Source organism: Canis lupus, chromosome 1 (assembly GCF_011100685.1).
Source record: "Canis lupus familiaris isolate Mischka breed German Shepherd chromosome 1, alternate assembly UU_Cfam_GSD_1.0, whole genome shotgun sequence".
Classification (NCBI taxonomy): domain Eukaryota; kingdom Metazoa; phylum Chordata; class Mammalia; order Carnivora; family Canidae; genus Canis; species Canis lupus.
The window spans coordinates 85,425,188-85,445,677 of NC_049222.1; the positions used below are offsets into that span (position 1 = coordinate 85,425,188).

The window sequence follows — 20,490 nt, forward strand, 5'->3', positions numbered from 1 at the left end:
ACATATAAGGAGTCCATTTTCCAACTCTGTGAATATTTTCTCAAGTTTAATTTGCAAAATCTATTTCATTAAATGATTATAATTTAGGATTCAAGTCCTTGCCCTTGATACCAAGTTAAATTATTTCATTATACACACACACACACACACACACAAACACACACACATATACTCAGAATAGAAGGACCAATGACACACAGTTGTCCTGCAAGATCATTTTATTTTCTACTGCACAAACATCTTTCTCAGGTAATGTTATTAGGACAATCTTTTATGAGGTTTTATATTTTGGGATAAATATAGTTTTAAAAAAACTTACATGGAGTTGCGATATAAAAACAATTTATAGGCTATATTTTTTAGAAAGTATTTAGCTAGACTGTATTCCTGCTGAGAAAACTTTCCTATTTAAGTCTATGATATGGAATGAAAAGATATGATTAAAAAGTCTTCTGATCAAGAAGCTTGTGATCATCAAAGGAAAGTTAGTCTCCGCAGAGAGCCACCAGGATTTTTTCATAATCTCCCTTGGTTTCATCCTGTTGATTAAGAAATAGAGTATATTTAATGCTACCTGGAACCATAATCAACATAAGGGATTTTTAATTATAGAAGAATTATGTATTTATATATTTATAGATGTAGAACATATATCACAGTATGTAAACTCTAGGATCTTTGATAAGAATATCATTTATTGAAATAATACAACTAATATAGCAGATAACTGATATTTGTTCATTGATTATTACATAAAAAGCAATAGCTTTCAAAATTCAGATTATATTGATTATGTTGTATATTACACCCATTATTTTCCAAGAATGAAATATCACACAAAATTGAGTAGGCTTAGCACAGTTTAATTTCATATCATAGTGAAGGCTATTTGACTCACTCACCAGGGAGAAAGTGATAAGCCTGTGATTTTCTCACTTTTTCTTGATAGATTTAGTTATCCGATATAAGTGACAACTTAACTTTAAATAGTCACCTATCTTTCAATCTTTCAATAAGTTGAAAATCCTTGACTTTTCTTTCTTTTTATTTTTAATGAAAATTTAAACATGCATGTTATACATTTTAATAACAAAATCTAGGAAAAATTAGAATGATAAGTTTCTAATTTCTGACCAATATTCATTGCAAAATAAATCATTATATCTCCCTACTAAAATATTCTGGTTGCTAAATTTATGTTTGGGAAATAAATATTTCCATTGCTACTAAAATATTTGTGTATTTGTGTAGTCTTTTTTAGTGCAGAACTTACTAATCCAGCGAAAGTTCAATTTACTTATAAATTATGCATCCTAATAAAACAAATTAATCTTACATATAAAATCTATAGATATGTAAGTCAGTTTTTCTTTTTGGAAAAGTTGCAAAAAAGACTGCCGTTTGTGGAGATGGCATTATGAAAATTATAACGTACCAGGATGGCTTGGCAGAGAGAGACACCATACAACTTCTGGTAGCATGCTTTGATATCATTCATGTCAATTTCTGAACGGGAAACCATAATTCTGATCAGTGTCTTATGACGAGTTCCAGAACCCTGTTTAAAGCAAATGATGGTACATGTCATACTCAGAGCGTACTCTTCATAAAGCAGGTATAGGTTTGAATGTGCAGCTCTTTTGTTTATTCATTAAAACACACACATATGCACACACAGACACACACACACACACGCACTTGACACAGGTGGAAATAAAATGACAGGAACACAACAACAGCATTGGCAGCATGTAAGAGCTTTTACAACCTCCTAATTGGTCTTCTATCATCCAGTCTTTCCTTGGTCTAACCCATTCAAAAATTACCAATAATAACATGAACTTCTAAATTGCAAATATGATCATATAATCCATCTGTTTAAAACCCTCAATGGTCTCTGGTGGCTGTTAGGAGGAAAATCAATCATTTTATTTGGGTTTACAATGCCTGATTCCACAATCTCTTCTTCCACTGTGCACCATCACTCTCATTATATTTATTATCTTGAGAGAGTCATGCTAACTCCTCCCCTGGACCAACTTTATCCTTCCATCTCTTCCACCCTTGCTCTCATCTGGCCAATTCCTATTCAAATATCAGGTCTTAGTTTAGCAGACAGCAAGTCTTCACTGATTTCTCCTGCTCTTCTATAATGTTAGGTATTCATCCTTACTCACCTAGATAATTACCCCCCTAGATGGCAAGCAGGCATGTGGTCTAGGACTGTACTGCCTACCAGGTGCTGGCACCATGTGTATCATTTTACCATTTCAGAAGGATTCTTTCTTATTAATTAAATGGTTAGATCTCTCTCTCTCTCTCTCTCTGTCTCTCTGTCTCTCTCTCTCTCTCTCAACTTCCTTATTTTGGAGTTGCAAAGAAAAAAAAAGAGACAACCTAATAGCTTTTCACAATACCTGTATATAGGTGGCATCCCGAGGAGAATAAAGTTCGAAGTTGAAGTGGTATTGCAAATATATCTTAATAACACTTCAGTAATTTTAAAACAACATTTTATTTTATTTATTTTTTTTTATTTTTTTTTTTAAAACAACATTTTAAAATCTTGGAATGAAATACGAATCCGTGGCATGGATGACAGAATAATAAAAAAGGCAAGTGAAACTTAGAAAGGAGGAAATTATAAAACCCACAACCTTGGTGGAAATAGGCTACTAACACATTAAAAGAAAAAAATACATATCTTTTCTCTGCTGACTCAGGTTTTATGGAAACAAGTATACCACGAATTACTGACAAGCTCACCTGACCACCTTACCTATAAAAAAAAATAGGACAAGTCTGACAGAATTTTATTCCACTAAGTATGTGCATTGCCTCTTGCATTAAGTGGAACAATGATTCTTTTTTATTGGGAAGATATTAATATCGGTGTGGTGTGCAAACAATACAGTTTCCTGTTTTTCTCCCCACAAACAGTAATTTCACCCCTCAGCAAAGCATAAAAATAGAATGTTACCTTCATGGCCTCATGAAGCTTCTCAGCAAAGAACATAGGTTTGCTTGTGGCACACTTCACTGCAAGACAGGCACACTTTAGTTGACATATTTACCACATGAGAAGAAAGATACATCTGAAAGTTTGACCAGCAAAATTCCATTCTCCACTCTACTTCCTCATCCCTCCTCTACTAGGGGATATTTAGCCTATAAAAAGCTCTTCTCTAGATGGCGGCCTTGAGGAATCTTTTCCATGACAGCGTCACCTATCTCCTCTATCTTAAATCCACCCAACAGCAACTTCAGTTCATACTCTCCCGAGAATACTCTTCTTGGACATGAGGAAACCAGTAGATGATAGAGGCCATGGGGGCATACCATAAATATTTTTCTTAAGTTGTAATAAGAATTTTTTTTTCAAGTGAAATAGGACTTGTTTCCAGTATAAGGCATCCACAAGATAAAACACTAACAGATGCAACCACAAGATAAAACACTAACAGATGCATCCATTAGTAATAGTCTCTACCTTGCTACTCAAAGTGTGACCAAAAGTATTGACGTAAACTGGGAGCTTGTTAGAAATACAGAATCCCAAGGCCCCACTACAGACCTGCTAAATCAGAATCTGCATTTTAACATAGTTTCCAGGAGATTCGTGCACACATTCATTTGAGGAGCACTGCTTTAGAACATAGGCTCCCAGGTCATCGAAATAGCATGGGAGACCTTTAAAACCTTTTTCTTCTGAAGAACTTTCCAGAAGGTCCTGGAGACCTATGGAGCTAATCCCTCTGGACTTGTCTAAGATGACTCAATCAGCAAGTGACAGGATTTGAACCTGCATTTATTTATTTCCAAACCCCATGCTCTTAATGGCCACTCTGACTTTCCTCTGAGCTATGCCCACCCTGGTGCGTCACTTGGCATAAGTAAATGCTTATGAGAAAGCATTTCCCACTTGTCCAACTTTCTGAAAAAGGTAATAATATCTGTAATTATTAAGAAGGACATTATATACCTTTAGCTAAATATTCATTGCTGTTATCTTACATGTTGCCTCTATATAGAACATAAGTTTATCACATCTTAGGATTTAAAAAAAATATATATATTTATTTATTTATTTATCTTTAAGTAAGCTCCACACCCAGCATGGAACTCATCACTCTGAGATCAAGACCTGAGCTGAGATCAAGAGGCAGAAATTTCACTCACTGAGCCACTCAGGCTGGGCAGCAGTTTTTGGTTTTGTTTTGTTTTTGAATTGTGGGACAGCCTTGATCATTTCAAGTTAGAAAACTCTTCCCTTTCCATGACTACATACCGATAGCCGTGAGGCATTTCTCGATGTCACCTTTCATCTCCAGATCCAGAACTTTGTTCATGTCGTGCTTACTGTACTTGCGGTATTTCTGAAACACTGAATATTAAATTTAAACTAAGAGATGTACAAAGCATCCTATGCTTTAGCAAACTAGCAAAATCAGGGTAACTGACTCAAAGCATTTCTTTGGATGACTGACTCTTCAAAACACACATTTTAAAGCTAATCGTTTCACAGAGTGTATTTTGGAGATTTTGTCTTCTCCTAAGAATGTAACTCGCATGGCTATCCTGGTGCTCCTGGATATTTTGGGGACTTCTCACACATGTTGACTTTTATTAGAACTGGCATGTGATTGACAACCATGGCCCTTACCGCATCAGAGCTAAATGCCATACCGAATGGATCTTCCCTTATATAAAGAGCTGTGTAGTAAATATCTCTTTCTTTTATCCTAAAAAATCACTGTGCTATTATAAGATGATGAACTTAAAGTCATCATTTGGACTTCCCCCTTTGCCTTGGCTTCCAAGAGGTTCAGAGCCAAATCTTGTGCTCAAAGGTCAGAATTCTTGTTGCTTTTTGGTCTGGGAGCATCTCTATGCCTTCCCCCTGCCCTCCCCACTTAGTCCGGACTTTAATGTTTCTCTTCATTGTAATTTCATTCTGTTGTATGTGTATATTTTGTCACAACTATTCCAAATATTTTGGGGGAGTAGAAATAGTCAAGATAATTAAATGAAGCTCTACCTGCCAAAGTCACAAAGTATGTCTCAAATATGGTAAAATGGCGACTGTGCAAAGTTGGACAAATGCTCAATGCACTCTTTCCCTTCTTTTATTTGTCCTCAAAAAACCTGCGTCTTCTATAAATGGTTTTCAGGAATTTTTTTTCTTACCTTGGCGAAGGTGGGGATAGGCTCTGGTGGTAAGGATGGTAATGAACACATTCACATCTGTTCCTTTTCTCCTTTCTCCTGCTTCATATAAAGCCTATCAAGAAACAAAAACATAGGGGCACCTGGGTGACTCATTCAGTTGAGCATCTGCCTTTGGCTCAGGTCATGAATCCAGGGTCCTGGGACCAAGCCACAAGGTGAGCTCCCTGCCCAGTGGGGAGCCTGCTTCTCCCTCTCCTTTCCCTCTCTCTGTCTTAGTGCTCTCGCTCTCTCTCTCTCTCTCTCTCTCTCTCTCTCTCGAATAAATAAATGGAGTCTTTTTTTTTTAAAAGAAACATAAACATTTGAGTATCTACTGACTTGATATCTGCACAAGAATGTTAGATCTCTTCAAAAATTTTCTAGGCAGCTGCTTTGTGTCCAATTTAATCACAGTCGGCAATGTTAAGAATGCAAATTCCTTAAAGATAGGGAGGGACCTTAGTTTGGCAAGTATCTTCCACAGTATGTCTCCAGGCACCCTGCAGACAGTAGAGACTGAATATATTTTTTTTGCGGAATAAATATTTGCTGGATTAAATTGCTTTCGGATTATGTTCTATATCAAGACAGCTCCATGGGACTCTCTAAAAAAAATTTTTTTACTCTTAATTGTTCAAAGTAACTATCAGCAAGTACTAATAAATCAATAATACAAACATAACCTAGATCTTGAATTTTGATATAGAATTTCTGGAGTCAGATTCTGACTCTGCAATTTAGTTGCTCTATAATCTTAGATAAAGAATTTAACCTTATTAAACTGCAGATTTTCTTCTTTCGTAACTGAAAAAGATAATCCTTCCCTTACTGTCACAAGCATGCTCTGTTAACTTTGATATGTTAATTGCCATCATCCCCCTGGGCCACACTAATCCATGTAGCTGCCATAAATATACATCTAAGAGCCCTGATAGCCTTACAATGGAACGCAAATTCAGAAATGGCATAAGTAAATAAGAATAATTTTTTGTTATGGGGGCAATTATTCATAAACTAACTTCTGTTCTTCGATATGCTTGCATAATTTCTATTATGCAAATTTCTATTATTTTAATAATGGCCAAACTTCTGATGGACAGAAGTTATTTTGGACATTTCAGGCAAAAACCTGGTATGTATGCATTTATTCAACAAAAACTTTTACTGAGTTCCTTTTATGTGAAATATAATGTACTGGTATTGTGAAGGGAGTGAGTATGCACACATAAGTTTCTATCCTACTAACTCACTGTGATGAATGTATAGACATAATACTGTCCCATGAGGAAAGCATATGCAAATAATAGGGTTTTTTAAATTTTTTAACAGAAATTCCAGCCCTAAAATGGCACGATTTTTCTAATGTTGCCAATGGATTGGTGTATACATAACCAACAACCTCAATGAAACTATGTGGATCAATATACCAGAAAGAATATAAATATATTATTATAATCTTTTATAGTTATAATATCATTTCTATAATGTTTTCGTAATATAAACTTATATCTACAAACCACTCCATTGTTCCATTAAAAATGTTGTGCTTACTCTTTCCACTTGAGTTAAAAATTTATTTTTCCCTTTCTTATACACGGTAAAATAAAAATTCAGAGTTTTCTCAACAAAACAATCCTTGTGAATGATAAATTCTCATTTTCTTTCAATCCTTCCCCACTTTGTGAATAATTAAATCTTTTAAAACATAATTTTCCTCTCTTGGGTTATTCAAGAACAGGCTGGGTGTGCATCATTCAGGGAATGAACATTAGGGGCCATTGGTCTCTCAGAGAGTCTTAGTTTTGCTTTCACATAGAGACATCAAGCGGTAACCCCACCTAATGCAGAACCTATCTGACATGGGAAATCCATTCCAGTAGTATTTGTCAGCACTTGCTTACCCTGGCATCCGTATCGGCCAAGTCATCATTTACGCCAAAATCCTCAGATCGATCACCCTGAAAAAAATCCCATTCTTTGGTAAGTGGTTTTCCAGCATGTAATCACATGATTTACTTAATTCCTCTAAAATCAGATAAATAATATTTTTTGAGAAAAAGAGAATCAAGTGCTTATTTCGAGAGAGAGGGAATCTCATTTTACTCTTCAAAAGGAAGAGGTCTGTCCTGAACTAGCTGAGGTACCTTAGCAAGAGAAAGCAGAGCATTCCGATAATCTCCAGATGTGTCTGAGGTGATATCTTTAGCCAGATCTCTCTTCAGTTCTGAGAAATGAGAAAAGCATATTTTTCAATAAACCAGTGAAAATGGTAATAAAAATAATATCTGACATCTGTGTACTGGCTTAGCATTTGCAGTGTCAAATGTTCAGTCACTTAAGGAATATATTTCAAATATTATTTTTTAAATAAATCAGAGCAAGTAAAATTTTAGATCAGCAAATGTACTTCCTACAAGGCAATGAAAGCAATTTAGATAATATTGTGAATAAAACTCTAACAGTCATACAAACTTTGCTAATAAGAATAAATTGCATAGGTATACATAATTAAAAAAATTAACTTTGAAATAAAACATGCCTGAATTTATGCAATGGTATAAATTAGAATAGTTATTTAAAAGAATAAGCCGGAAAAAAAAAAGAAGAAGCTGGGACACCTTGGTGGCTCAGCGATTGAGCGTCTGCCTTTGGCCCAGAGAGTGATCCTGGAGTCCCGGGATCGGGTCCCACATCGGGCTCCCTGCATGGAGCCTGCTTCTCTCTGCCTATGTCTCTGCCTCTCTCTGTGTGTGTCTCTCAAGAATAAATAAATAAAATCTTTAAAATAAAAAAATAAAAAATAAAAGAATAAGCCAGAGGTACTTGCTTGAACACAGATTACTTACTTTAAAAAAGTATAAATACCTTACATGTAATATAGTTTATGTATATATATGTGTGTGTAAGTATGTATAAATATAGATTTACAACTTTCTTTTGTCTAAATACCCTAATTAAACCTAATTAATTAATGCTGTATTAGCCAAAAATTAACTGAATTTATAATTGACTAGAAGACAGGACAGTTAAATATTAAGGTATCACTGCACTGTATTTGGGGTATAATGGAGAAATATAGATATATACCTCCGTAAACTGCTTTATCAAACAAAAAACTATTAATGATGCCTTTCTTGACTATTATTACTAATAAAGGGATCTAAGATAAACACTGGTAATGAGATATAAATTCCTTCTTCTGATTTCTTTATTAAATTTCTCTGAAAACAATGTGTGAGGGCTACTATATTCCCTGTGATTGGAATGAAAATCAAGCAGAAAGATCCTCTATGGTGTTGCATTTTGGCTGGGAAGCCAAAAATGTGGACGGTTTGTGAAACCAGAAAAGGAAACTCATGAAACTTCCAAAATTGCCCAGGACCCAGTTATAGCTACCCGCTTGTTGACAGCGTCGAGCATATCATTTAAATGAGATGTTTCACTGGATAGATAAAATGAGCCATGGACTTTCATCCCCATGGATATAACTAGAGATAAAGAGTAAGTGAATCATTTATATTCATAATAGTAAAGTGAAAGTTCCCATCAGAGGATTATAAGCACTGCACTCTTTACCTTTTCAAGGACAAATGGAGAATATCTTGTTTGGAAATTTCTGTTCTTGTTATCTTTCCAAAATAAAAGAGAACGGAACATTTTTTTGGGCATAAATCTCAGAAAAATAGGAATGTATTTAGGAAATGCTTTAAATTCAATGCTATGAATTGAGTTTTCCATGACAATAGTATGTAACATTTGTCTTTGAAAGACAGTTTCTATTAAAGTGCTAACTTGACAAGGGGTGGGATACTGTCTCCCTTATCAGCACCCTAGCAACTTGAGGGCTATCTGGTAACAGTGCACATGTGCGAGATACATCCCAAACAATGAAGAAATATTTTAATATGAAGAATTTCCAAAGCCACATCATTAACTCCCACGTTCAATTTAAAGAAAGGTGTATCAGATTTAGTTTCCAACTAAGGTAACTTGGACTGTTGGGCATTAAAACATACCTTCTCTATAGACTCTGTTAATTTCTCTGATTTCCTTGTTAGTTCTTGATGCCAAAATTTCATCCAGAGTGTCTTCATCAGTTCCAAGGCCCTGAATTGAAAAGGAAATGTAGGAAAAACTTTATTCAAGAGCATCTGCTAGTTTTGGTGTCCCAAAATTTATTTGAATCTAGCATTTAGTAAATTTCCTACGGTATTTAATAAATAGCCACAATATTTAATAAATACGATAAACTCATTATATTAGTCTAAAAACAAAAGCCATTATTTTGCACAAATATATAAAAAGTGAGGTCTAGGATTCATGCAGTGACAGACATCATGAGGGGAGTGGAAATAATACATCCGCTAACACCACCATTTAATTAATCAATTCATTCATTCATTCACTCGCTTATTTTATTCCCACTGATTGGCATGCCCTGTACTGGATGCGAGGTTATAACAGGAGGTATAAGTAGACTTGACCTGTACAATCTGTTGAGGAAAGGAATTTTGCTTATATCAATTCTTTACCTTCATGGCACCACGAAGTTCATCAGCATCAAACTGGGCTGGAGTTTTTAATAGAGCCAAAACAACTTCCTCGAGGTGACCAGAAAGGGCTTTCTTCAGAGCTTCATCCAGGGGCTGTACCGAAGAGATTAGAGTCAGGGCTTCTCATAAGAAACATGCTGGGCGGTATAGCAATGTGGGGTTGCCCAGCCTTTAGGTAACCTTTCTACTGATTTCTAAATCCAGCCATCTTCTAGAGCTCCTTTCTTTCAGATACAAAATATGGTATGTAGAATGCTATCTTCACTTTTTAGATATAGAATGATGACAGTGAAATGTACTGAATTCACTGGTAACTTCTGAAAGGACTTCTTTGAGGGTTTTCTTACATGATGAGGAAATCACAAATCTTAAAACATATAGATTTGTATATCGATAGAAACAGAAGTAAGAATGCTCTAAAAAATGCATTAATAATTTTCCAGGCTTTGGAGTTTGCACTGCTCAAATAAGCACTATAATCAGACATTGGCATTATATCATTTTCTAACTGCAACTCCTTAAAAAAATACCCCTTATTGGTTTTAAAAAATACAAATCTTACTTTTAAAGTAGAATTATACGAAAAAACTTTACACTTAGACATTAAATTGCTCAGGTTAAATTTTAGCAGAAGACATGTCAATCAGAACATACTCCTTATTGCCAATAGTACTTTCGGTATTCACTATATTCAAATTAAAGACTGGTCTCCATTAGAGAAGTTATCTGCAAAGAACCAAGATGATTAATGATTGACTTTGCTAGTATTGATTACATTGCAATCAAATGGGTAAGTACTATAATCTTAGTCTTAGTTGTAAAGGGAAAACAGTGTTAGAGACTGAAAAAAGTAGGTAACTGTGCTTTAAAATCCATGTCTAGACATACATGTAACTGAAATTGAGTATCTAAATTTACCACTCCGACCTACCTTTCCTTTTTCCTGGAGATATGCTGCTTTGATCTGTTGACGCTGTGCATTGTTCCTCTTAGTTAGAATGTCAATGATGGTTGCTTCATCCACACCTGGAAATAAAAGGTCACCAGGCTTTAAATCAATTTTCTTGGGATGCCTGGGTAGCTCAGTGGTTGAGAATCTGCCTTTGGCTCAGGTTGATCCCGGGGTCCTGTGATTGAGGCCTCCATTGGGCTCCCCACAGGGAGCCTGCCTCTTCCTCTGCCTGCGTCTCTGTCCCTCTCTGTGTGTCTCACATGAATACATAAATAAAAATCTTTAAAAAAAAGACCGTACATGTGAGGAGAGATGTTGATGTCAGCACTGAATTTCTGCTGGAAATAAGCTGGTAAAAATATCAGTCATAACAATGGAGATCCCACTTATTTGACCAAAATTTGCTAAGTGCTGCGAAAGGCAATATATCTGTGTTTCACAGATAAATCTTTTTTATCTTCAAAATGAAACAGACGTTTCCAACTGCACGTGTCTCTTTTATGATAGTTATTCAAATGGCCACTGGGAAATATCCAGAAGAGAACTGTTTGGGGAACACGTCATTACCTTTAACTGTTATTGCGTTGTGCAAGGCAGCAACATCGGAGGATGGATTGAAGCTAGGGTAGGGGCTCACTGCTGACCCAGGACCTCCTTTGGATCCTTTCACAGTTTCCTGTGGATGACAGAGAAACAGAGTCATGTCCATTCATTCTCATTAGTTTCTATTCTGATATTTAACTAAGTTATTTTATTGTCACTTGACTTACGATGTATTCCTGCTCTTCATTTTCAATAAACCAGGCCTGTTTGAGGAATTCTGATACCATTGCCATTTTTAAAGAAGTATCTGGAAAGAAAACAGGTAGATTTTATTACAGAACACCAACCCATCACATATATACATCACTCTACTCTCTCACATACTCAAGACATAGAGTAGCTTTGACCTTATTTTCAGATCACTTATTAGGAGCATAATAAAATGCTAGATGTAAGCTTTTTAAAAGGAGAGTCTTATTCCTCAAACAGAACAGCCTCTACTCAGACATTTGGCTCTTTCTTGTCATATTTAGTCCTAACCTTTAAGGGTCAGATGATTCTACAAGGAAGTGTGGAGGCTGAAGAGAGGGGCTGGTGATTTACTTCACTGCTCTAAATTTATAGACCATCCACCATGTGCTAAGCACTGAGGGCCCAAAAAATGTTGAAACTTCATCCTTGCCTCAAGAGAACTTCCTGCTAGTGTGTGCTTCCCGAGGGTGGGGGGGGGGGAACAAAAGCTTAGAGGCAGCGCTAGCTGATCTGAGCCTCTCTTGAAATGAGTCAAGATGAACCTGACAGAAAAGTTATAGAGAACAAAACAGAGAGAAGGTTGTCATATTTGGGACATTGAAAGTTGTCTACTGAAGGAAGAAATGTTGACAGAAGCCCAATCAAAGAAGTTTAAATGTATCTCCAAAGCTTTAGGAAAACATGAATGGTTTTCTAAAAAGAGAGCAGCATGATTCCTTTTATATTTCAGAAAGATCAGTCATCCTATATCATAAGAGGACGGCAAAGAGATGGGCAAGATGAAAGATTAGAGGCTGTTTAGCAGGCCTTCAGAGAATCTGCGTGGGATTGGTGAGGGCTGAAAGAGAAGAAATGGGGAGAGAAAGAGCATAACATTTTACGTTTATAAGGTAAAACAATCTGTGACAGTCTACAAAAGTTGATTCAGACTCAAAATGTTAAAAAAGTTTGACAAAGAGATATTTGGATGGTATTTCTCCTTCAAATAATTCCATTTCCATTTTCCATTCCTTGGGATAAAATTATTTCAGCCCCTGGAGTAATTGCTATTCTCACATTTCTTCCTGGTTGAGCCATCCTAACTACTAGTCCTTCAAATTTCTCCACCCAACACAAAAAACCCAGATCATATACCAGGTTCTTTGTTCTAACAGGAAGTATCAGGGTGAAATTGCAACATAGATGCCCCCTTTAGGCAAATCCTATCTCAAAATTTTTGGAATTGCTCTCATGGTTCAGCAGTATTTTTGTTTAACCAACCATGTATATTTTAAAAACCTGAAGCACGTTTAAAACCGAATGTGGGGCACCTGAGTGGCTCAGTGGTTGAGCATCTGCCTTTGGTTCAGGTTGTGAGGTAGGATCCTGGGATCAAATCCCACTTCGGACTACCTGTGGAGAGCCTGCTGCTCCCTCTGCCTATGTGTCAGCCTCTCTCTGTGTGTCTCTCATGAATCAATAAATAAAACCTTTAAAAATTTTTTAATTAAAAAAAACCTATTGTGCTCCGTTTATCCACAAAAGAAGTTATCAGTGATCCTTTTTTTGTCTGGGGATGTGCTTTTAGGAATCCGAGGTCAAGCGAGGCATCTCTCTCCACACTCTTTTGCTTATCCCTCTGGAGACTATGACTGTGAGTACATCTGAAAAAGTCTGGAAGGGCAATCTCAGTACTTTTAAATTCTTGATACGAAGCTAAAGGAATGATGAAGAATAAAACCCATAACCTGATTCCTTAACAGCATGTTCAGACAAAGGATTTCAGCCACACCTGCTGAAAAATAATCTGTTTCAAGTAATGAAATTAAATACGTGAAGGAAATCATATCTACAGCAGAAACTATCTCCACTTTATTATCATGGGGATTGTTCGAATTACTATTATGTCATCTGCGAGAAGAACCAATATATTGTGCATTCATTTAAAGTAATCTCTTCCCCACCCCACCCCCAGCAACGGATATATTTGAAGTTATTTCCTGAGGTGAAGTCATGATGTACAATTTTGCACTAGGTTTTAGCTCCCATTACAGTCGTAATCTGGAGCAATTGCTGCGGGCACGTGGAGTTTCATTTTCCAATTATTTAATTGGCACATCCTGAACTTCTAACTATTTCTGGCAAGATTTCAGGTATGTGAGATTTCCATTTTTATAAACTCATCCATGCCCTTCATAAAGTAGAATCCTCAAAATGAGTGATATGATTGGTCACTTAGTAAAATACTCTTCCATCAGTGAAACAGGCATTCCAGTATTTCCATTCTTTTCAATTGGGCAAACAAACAAAAACTTCAAAAGAGACCAGAGACAAAGGATATTGTCAACATAATTTTAAAAATGCATCTCAGGGACCCTGGCTGGCTCAGCGGTTGAGCACCTGTCCTTGGCCCAGGTTGTGATCCCACCTGCTTCTCCCTCTGCCTATGTCTCTGCCTTTCTCTGTGTCTCTCACAAATAAGTAAGTAAGTAAGTAAGTAAATAAATAAATAAATAAATAAATAAATAAATAAATAAAATCTTAAATAAAAAAGAATCTCACAACTTAAAAAAATAAATTTTGTCGGGATCCCTGGGTGGCGCAGCGGTTTGGCGCCTGCCTTTGGCCCAGGGCACGATTCTGGAGACCCAGGATCGAATCCCACGTCAGGCTCCCGGTGCATGGAGCCTGCTTCTCCCTCTGCCTGTGTCTCTGCCTCTCTCTCTCTCTCTGTGTGACTATCATAAATAAATAAAAATTAAAAAAAAAATAAAAATAAATAAATTTTGTGAAACTTAACAGGACTCATTTTTTTTCACTTCAAAAAAATGCTCCCATAATGCATCGATTTCTTCACATAACACAAAACAACAATAATAAGGGGTCTGAATAATTTATTTGACACAACAGAGTCTATACAGGAGTTATCTTTGTAACATATCTCCTGAGTTCCTGGATCTTAGAGTTTGAAATAATTTGGATGGTCTGAAAGCATGGTCTGGAAAAGAAAAGTAGCCTGAATAGATTGTCTCAGAAAAGCAATGTGAGGAAAATGGAATCTCAGTCCAGCCAAATAATATCTACTAGCTCTCAGCTTAAAGATACAGGCATAGTGGCAGGATATAAGAAATTGACCCGAAGGAAAGAGATTTTATTATGTACTAGTAGTTAACTGCTCAATGTCAACCGCATATATTAATAGAAATCTTTAACAGTTGCAACATACCTTACAAATACTACAGTAAAAATATTTTTGCCAAAAATGTAGAGGAGACTGGGACACCTGGGTGGCTCAGTTGGTTAAGCGACTGACTCTTGATTTCTGCTCTGGTGGAGATCTCAGGGTTGAGATCGAGCGCCCATAGGGCTCCACATAGGCCATGGAGCCTGCTTACAATTCTCTATCTCCCTCTCCTTCTCCCCTTCCCCTAATCCACTCCAGACTTCACCACTCCCACTCTGCTCCAGTGCACACTCTCTCCATTAAAAAAAAAAAAAAAATCTGGCCAAATTGAATTGCTAAACCACTCTATCTCTTCAATAATTACCCTCTGCTTGAAAACTAGCATTTGTACTTGATAAAACCTATTCAATAATTTGAAGGTTAATACTTGCTTAACTATAGATGAATAATGCATACAAAGATATTTTACAGACTGCTATATGTTATGAAAATGTCCGATATTATTACTATTCAGAGAAATATTTGGTCTAAGAAATAGAATTATACAGTTAAAAAAATAAATTAGATAACCCCATGAGTTCACAAAAGATTTTCTTTTTTTCTTTTTCTTTTTTTAGTTGTACTGTTTATAGTAGGTACTTAAGAGCACATTTTATTAATGTACCTTGGCTCAATATATACTTAATCTGAATGCTAATGAGCTCTGAAACCAAGCTTATCTCATCCTTAACATCGTCTAATTTGATGATGAAATTGGCCATTTATAGAGAGATTGACCTTATGGAAATTAATAATATTTCAGAGTTCTTCTAGTAAATGATCTGTTTGTGAACATGCACTGTCTACCAATCTCATTTATCTGTGCATAAATGTATAACTTTCTAGAGATGAGCATTTTCTTTATACTTATGTTTCATAAAGACACCTTTCTTTATCTCATTCAGCAAGGAATTAAAGAGAGTAAATATGCATAAAAATATGCCCAAGATATTAGACAGAATGTAGGATCCATGCTTGTTAAGCTATATCATAAAGGTATTCCGGAAACAGTGCATTAGTAATTAAACCGACCCAAAATGTGGAAACACTAAGGCTGGTATCAAAATCAATTTCCTGATTTTTCAAAAACCGCACTCCAGTTGTGTCCTCGTTTTTTAATATATAGAGACAGGAGTAAGTTAGAGGCATAGGGACGTCATATCTGTAGTGTTCTCTCAAATGTGATAGCAAAAATATAGCGAGAAGGTAGAAGAGGAAAGAAGACAAAACAAATGTGGCATATTAACAATTGGGGAATCTGGGTATAAAATATATGGTAATTCTTAAGCAATATTCTCGCAACTCTTTTGAAGGATTGAATTTATTACAAAAGTCGTTTGTTTTGTTGCTGTTGTTAATCACCATTTCTATCTCTGTTGGCCTCATGAAAGACAGCTTCCAAGATCTGTGACAAACTGAGTTTTGTGGTCTCTCATGCCTTTCTCGTGACAATCTAGAATGATCAGTTGTACAGCGATACCAACAGTGACTTGCCTAGGACAACATCCTTTTTTTTTATTTTTTTTTAAGATTTTATTTATTTATTCATGAAAGACAGAGAGAGGCAGAGACACAGGCAGAGGGAGAAGCAGGCTTCTCATTGGGAACCCGATGCAGGACTCGATCCCAGGACCCTGGGATCACGTCCTGAGCCGAAGGCAGATGCTCAACCACTGAGCCACCCAGGTGTCCCTAAGACAACATCCTTATTCCAATGTTCTACTTGGGAACAGTAGAAACAGTATGATTTCCTGGCAGTGTTCTAGACGGAAGTGGCAAGCATCAAGACATACATAAATCCATGCTGTTTGATTGCATATTCTTTTAAGCTAAGGACCAAAAGACTGGCAGGAAATGTTATTTTTAATAGCTCGCACTTGAGGATCAAACTCATTAACAGTGAGTGGGCCCATGGAGACTGTGGCAAGGTTTGCCCTAGGACTCAGGTGTTTATTTTTCAATGCTTTGGCGTGTGCTCAGTTTTTCCCTTGATTATGTATTTCAGAAGTCCTTCCCACACCTACCCATGTGGGAGAAGGCAATTAGACTAGCCAACGGTATGACTTATGAAGAACCACTTTCTGAAAGGTAGTCTCATGAATGTTCAGCTTCTGGGCCTTTGGACACAGTGTCTCCTTTGCCTGGAATGCTGTTTCCTCCTCCATATTTGCTCTCCTTGGCCAAACTGGTACTTCTACAAGGACTCAGCATAGACCTCTTCACACCCTCCAGAAAACTCACTCATTGGTTCAGCACTGGGCTGGGTGACCTCCTGCGCTCTCCCAAGGCATCCTCCTGCCCCTATGCTACTCCCTAACCAATTTGTATCATTGCTTTCTACTGACATATCTATATTCCCTGGCAGCATTACCATGAGAGCAGTGCTAATCCACATTCATTATGTACCTCCAATCCCTGGTATTTACTATGTTAATAAATGTTACAGAATGAATAAGCAGTGTATTAGTGCTAATTACTTAGGAAACATATCTATACATTTAACAAATGTTTCCTCCTAACTGTAGGATATAAACATAAGAATTGAGGAGTGCTGAGCCCTATTTTGATTCTCTTTAACTGACTTTAGGGCCTCAAGAAAACATTTAACTTCTTCAGGGGTCTTCATTTGCAAAAATAAGAATGTTGGAATAAATAGTATCTAAAATGTGTGATAGCTCTGAAGTGCCTACCTTAAATTTCACCTCAAGTGGACAGAAGAGGAGAAAATTAAGGAACATAGCATATAAACTATATCTGTTCTGATTGTTCCGATAAAATTTTATCCTGTTTTAAAGAAAAGTGAACTTATTTGCTTCAAAAACTGCTTTGGGTTTATCACTGAAAAAATAATAGGGCCATTGGTTTAGCTGTTTAGCTCTGATTTTAAATATAACTCTAGGCTCTAGAGAAGGTTAAGAACAACCAACTCAGCAAACTACTTCATCCACAGAAATTTAGCTTTGCAGATCTTTTGATTGAGAAAGCATTTAATAAGCGTGAAAGTCTAAATAATATTATTATGAACTATTTATTTTGTCAACATCAGTGAGATATTGGCTATCTGCCACATGTGGCTGAGCCTGAGGCCCGGGTGGTAACATAACTTCTGGAGAAGAGGCCATTTCAGAATTATGAAACGAGCACTTTACCACAGTTGAATCATTCTGCAATGTTCCTTCTTTTCCAGCTACCAAAATACATTCCGGGTGCAGAGGGGAATGTTACTTTTTCAAAGTTCACGTATAATTTTAGACATCAACAAGGCAAGAAAAACACACCTTTCTTCAGCAAGCTAGCATTAAAAGTTAGACATCAGGACATTTAACATTCAAAATGGGCTAAGAAAAATTCTTGGAGGAACACTTGTAATGTACGATTAGCTGGATATGTTATGATTCAAATTCTCTCCCTTTTGCAAATATATCCAACACCAGTAAAAACTCTGCTTTAGACTTGGTTTGTGGTTTTCTAAGGAGTTTACGGCCATTAGTTCTCATTCACAATCCAGATGCTACTAAGTAGAATAATTTTTAGAGGACCCAATTGGCATTCACAGGAAATAACTTATCTGACACCACCCAGAAAGTATTTCCCTTCCCTTTAGGTTTTCAAAGCATCACTGGAAAAGCTGGTCTATGACACAGAGACCACAGGAATAAGAATGTGGCCACACCCTCTTTAAATGAAATGTTTAATAAGCGGATCCTCTGATTTATTTACACTGCATAAATAAACATAACGTAATTTCAAATGTTAATTACAAAGGGCATGATTATCACTATGAGGTCTGACTCTATATGATTCTTATCAAAAAAGAAAAATAAGATAGTCCTGCTACTTTGAAACAGTTTTCCTGAAACTCATCTCTAACACTTCTGTTCTGCAAGCATCCACCCTCCCTATGTATAACTCGGAGGAGGAAAACACATTCTTTCTTCTTTTTTTTCCCCATGGTAACTCACCAACAGTACAATAAGCCAGGATTAAGCAAACTGTCCATATTTGTAAACTCTATTTCTTAACAAAGTAAAACAGAACATTACAATCTGTGGTTTCTAAAATATAAATACCCAATGTGATTTCACAGAAAGATTTCTCAAAGCATACTAAATACGCCTAGCCCTAAATCCTGCAGAAGCAGTAACACTTAACATCCCGAGGGGAAAAGTTTTCAAAACAATCAAAACTAACTAAAAAGAAAACTAAGACTTACCCTTTTTTTCACTCCTTCTTCCAAAGCACTATGAGATTCTCCTCTGAACGTTTCACACTAGCAGAGAAGCCTTGTACTTCTGATTTTATAGAGTTTGAAAGGAGGCCACACCTAGCAACCAGAAGTTAGTAATTGGTTGCCTTTTTGTTTGTAATACGTGGCTCAGCCTTGCCCGAAACAAAGTGAAACAAGTCTTGCAACAAAACTACTCACTAAACCAACTCCAGGCAGACAGCACAAAGGGGGAAAAGAAAAACCGGAAGCACAGAGTTTTTTCCCCCCTTCTTAGTTTGCACTGCTTTTTCCAAAGTAAAATGCAATAGATTTTCAAGTTGCAGCAGTATTGTCTACCCCAACTCTGCTACCAATGATTGACACCTATTTTTTTTAGTTAAACTGGTTGTGAAATAAAAAATATATAAACCTCAGATAAACCCAAGAAAACCCTTTCAGTCTGAATCCCAGCTCCATCACTTACTACTATGTGACCCTAGGGACATATTTAATTTCCCTGAACCCTTCTACTTTTGTAAAAATAGGGATAATATTATCCAGGCAGTCTTAAACACTAGAATTCTTGTGACAATTGAGAAATAATGTATTTTTGTAAATTTTAACATCATACCATGCTGATTAAGTTTTATTTATATTTTACCAGCATTTTTCTTACCTTAAAATAAAAGACTTGTTGGGGCAACTGGGTGCCTCTGACTCTTGACCTCAGCTCCGGTCTTGATCTCAGGGTTGTGAGTTCAAGTTCCACATTGTGCTCCATGCTGGGCCTGGAGCCTACTTAAAAAAATGAAATGAAATGATGAAATAAAATACTTCTTGTGCTTGTATATAGCTTGTGTATGTAAATAAGAAATATAAAAGAAATAAATCCCCAGATTATCTCAAAATTGTAAGCAAAGTCAATGTTAGAACTATGATTGTTATGACATTTTTAAAAGGTCAATTTACAGTAATTCTTTTATATAGAATCAGTTTTGCAGATAGATTTACGTAGATGCTTGACATTCTAGAGTAGTTGAACAATAAACCAAAGCACTAGAACTGTAAAATGAAAAGATTAATGAAGTAGCAGCTATTACAAAACAGGTGCCTTAAGAAATTTCTTACCTGACACAAGAAATGGAAATTTGTTTTGGTAGCCTCCATAGTGATTCAGTTTTATTCTCCACAAATCCTTACAAAATTGTATGTGATATTTCCATTAAACTATGCAAAAGTATAAACTCTTTTATAGTGTGTGGTTCAGTTTATAGGACATTTTAGTGATTTGTTCTTTTGCCTCTTTTCCTTGTAGATATTTCAGGTAATTATACATATGTTATTATACAAATATATACATACATATGCATATATATATTTGTCAGCTTTACAAAAACCAATGAAAATGCCTTCTTAAGATTGTCAGTTTTTATAACACATCCTAAATTCTCAATGCTAATTTCAATGAAGTCAACACATCCTGACATGGGATGATCATCTAATCTAAATATTTGGGAAAATGCCAATCTATATATTTGGCACCCTCCATGTATACGCTGAACGAATTAATTAG

At 36.1% G+C, this 20,490-nt stretch overlaps 1 protein-coding gene across 1 annotated transcript; it reads right to left on the minus strand.

Moving 5' to 3' along the window:
- Positions 1-200: 200 nt before the first annotated feature.
- Positions 201-19,055, minus strand: ANXA1 (annexin A1). The gene is made up of 13 exons (NM_001286970.1): positions 18,924-19,055; positions 11,484-11,563; positions 11,281-11,389; positions 10,693-10,787; positions 9,741-9,854; positions 9,225-9,315; positions 7,353-7,432; positions 7,110-7,166; positions 5,188-5,281; positions 4,289-4,384; positions 2,981-3,039; positions 1,436-1,558; positions 201-539 (listed from the first exon to the last, which is right to left on the minus strand). The coding sequence occupies exons 2-13, from the start codon at positions 11,547-11,549 to the stop codon at positions 486-488; spliced, it is 1,038 nt and encodes a 345-aa protein (NP_001273899.1). The 5' UTR covers positions 11,550-11,563; positions 18,924-19,055; the 3' UTR covers positions 201-485.
- Positions 19,056-20,490: the final 1,435 nt, after the last annotated feature.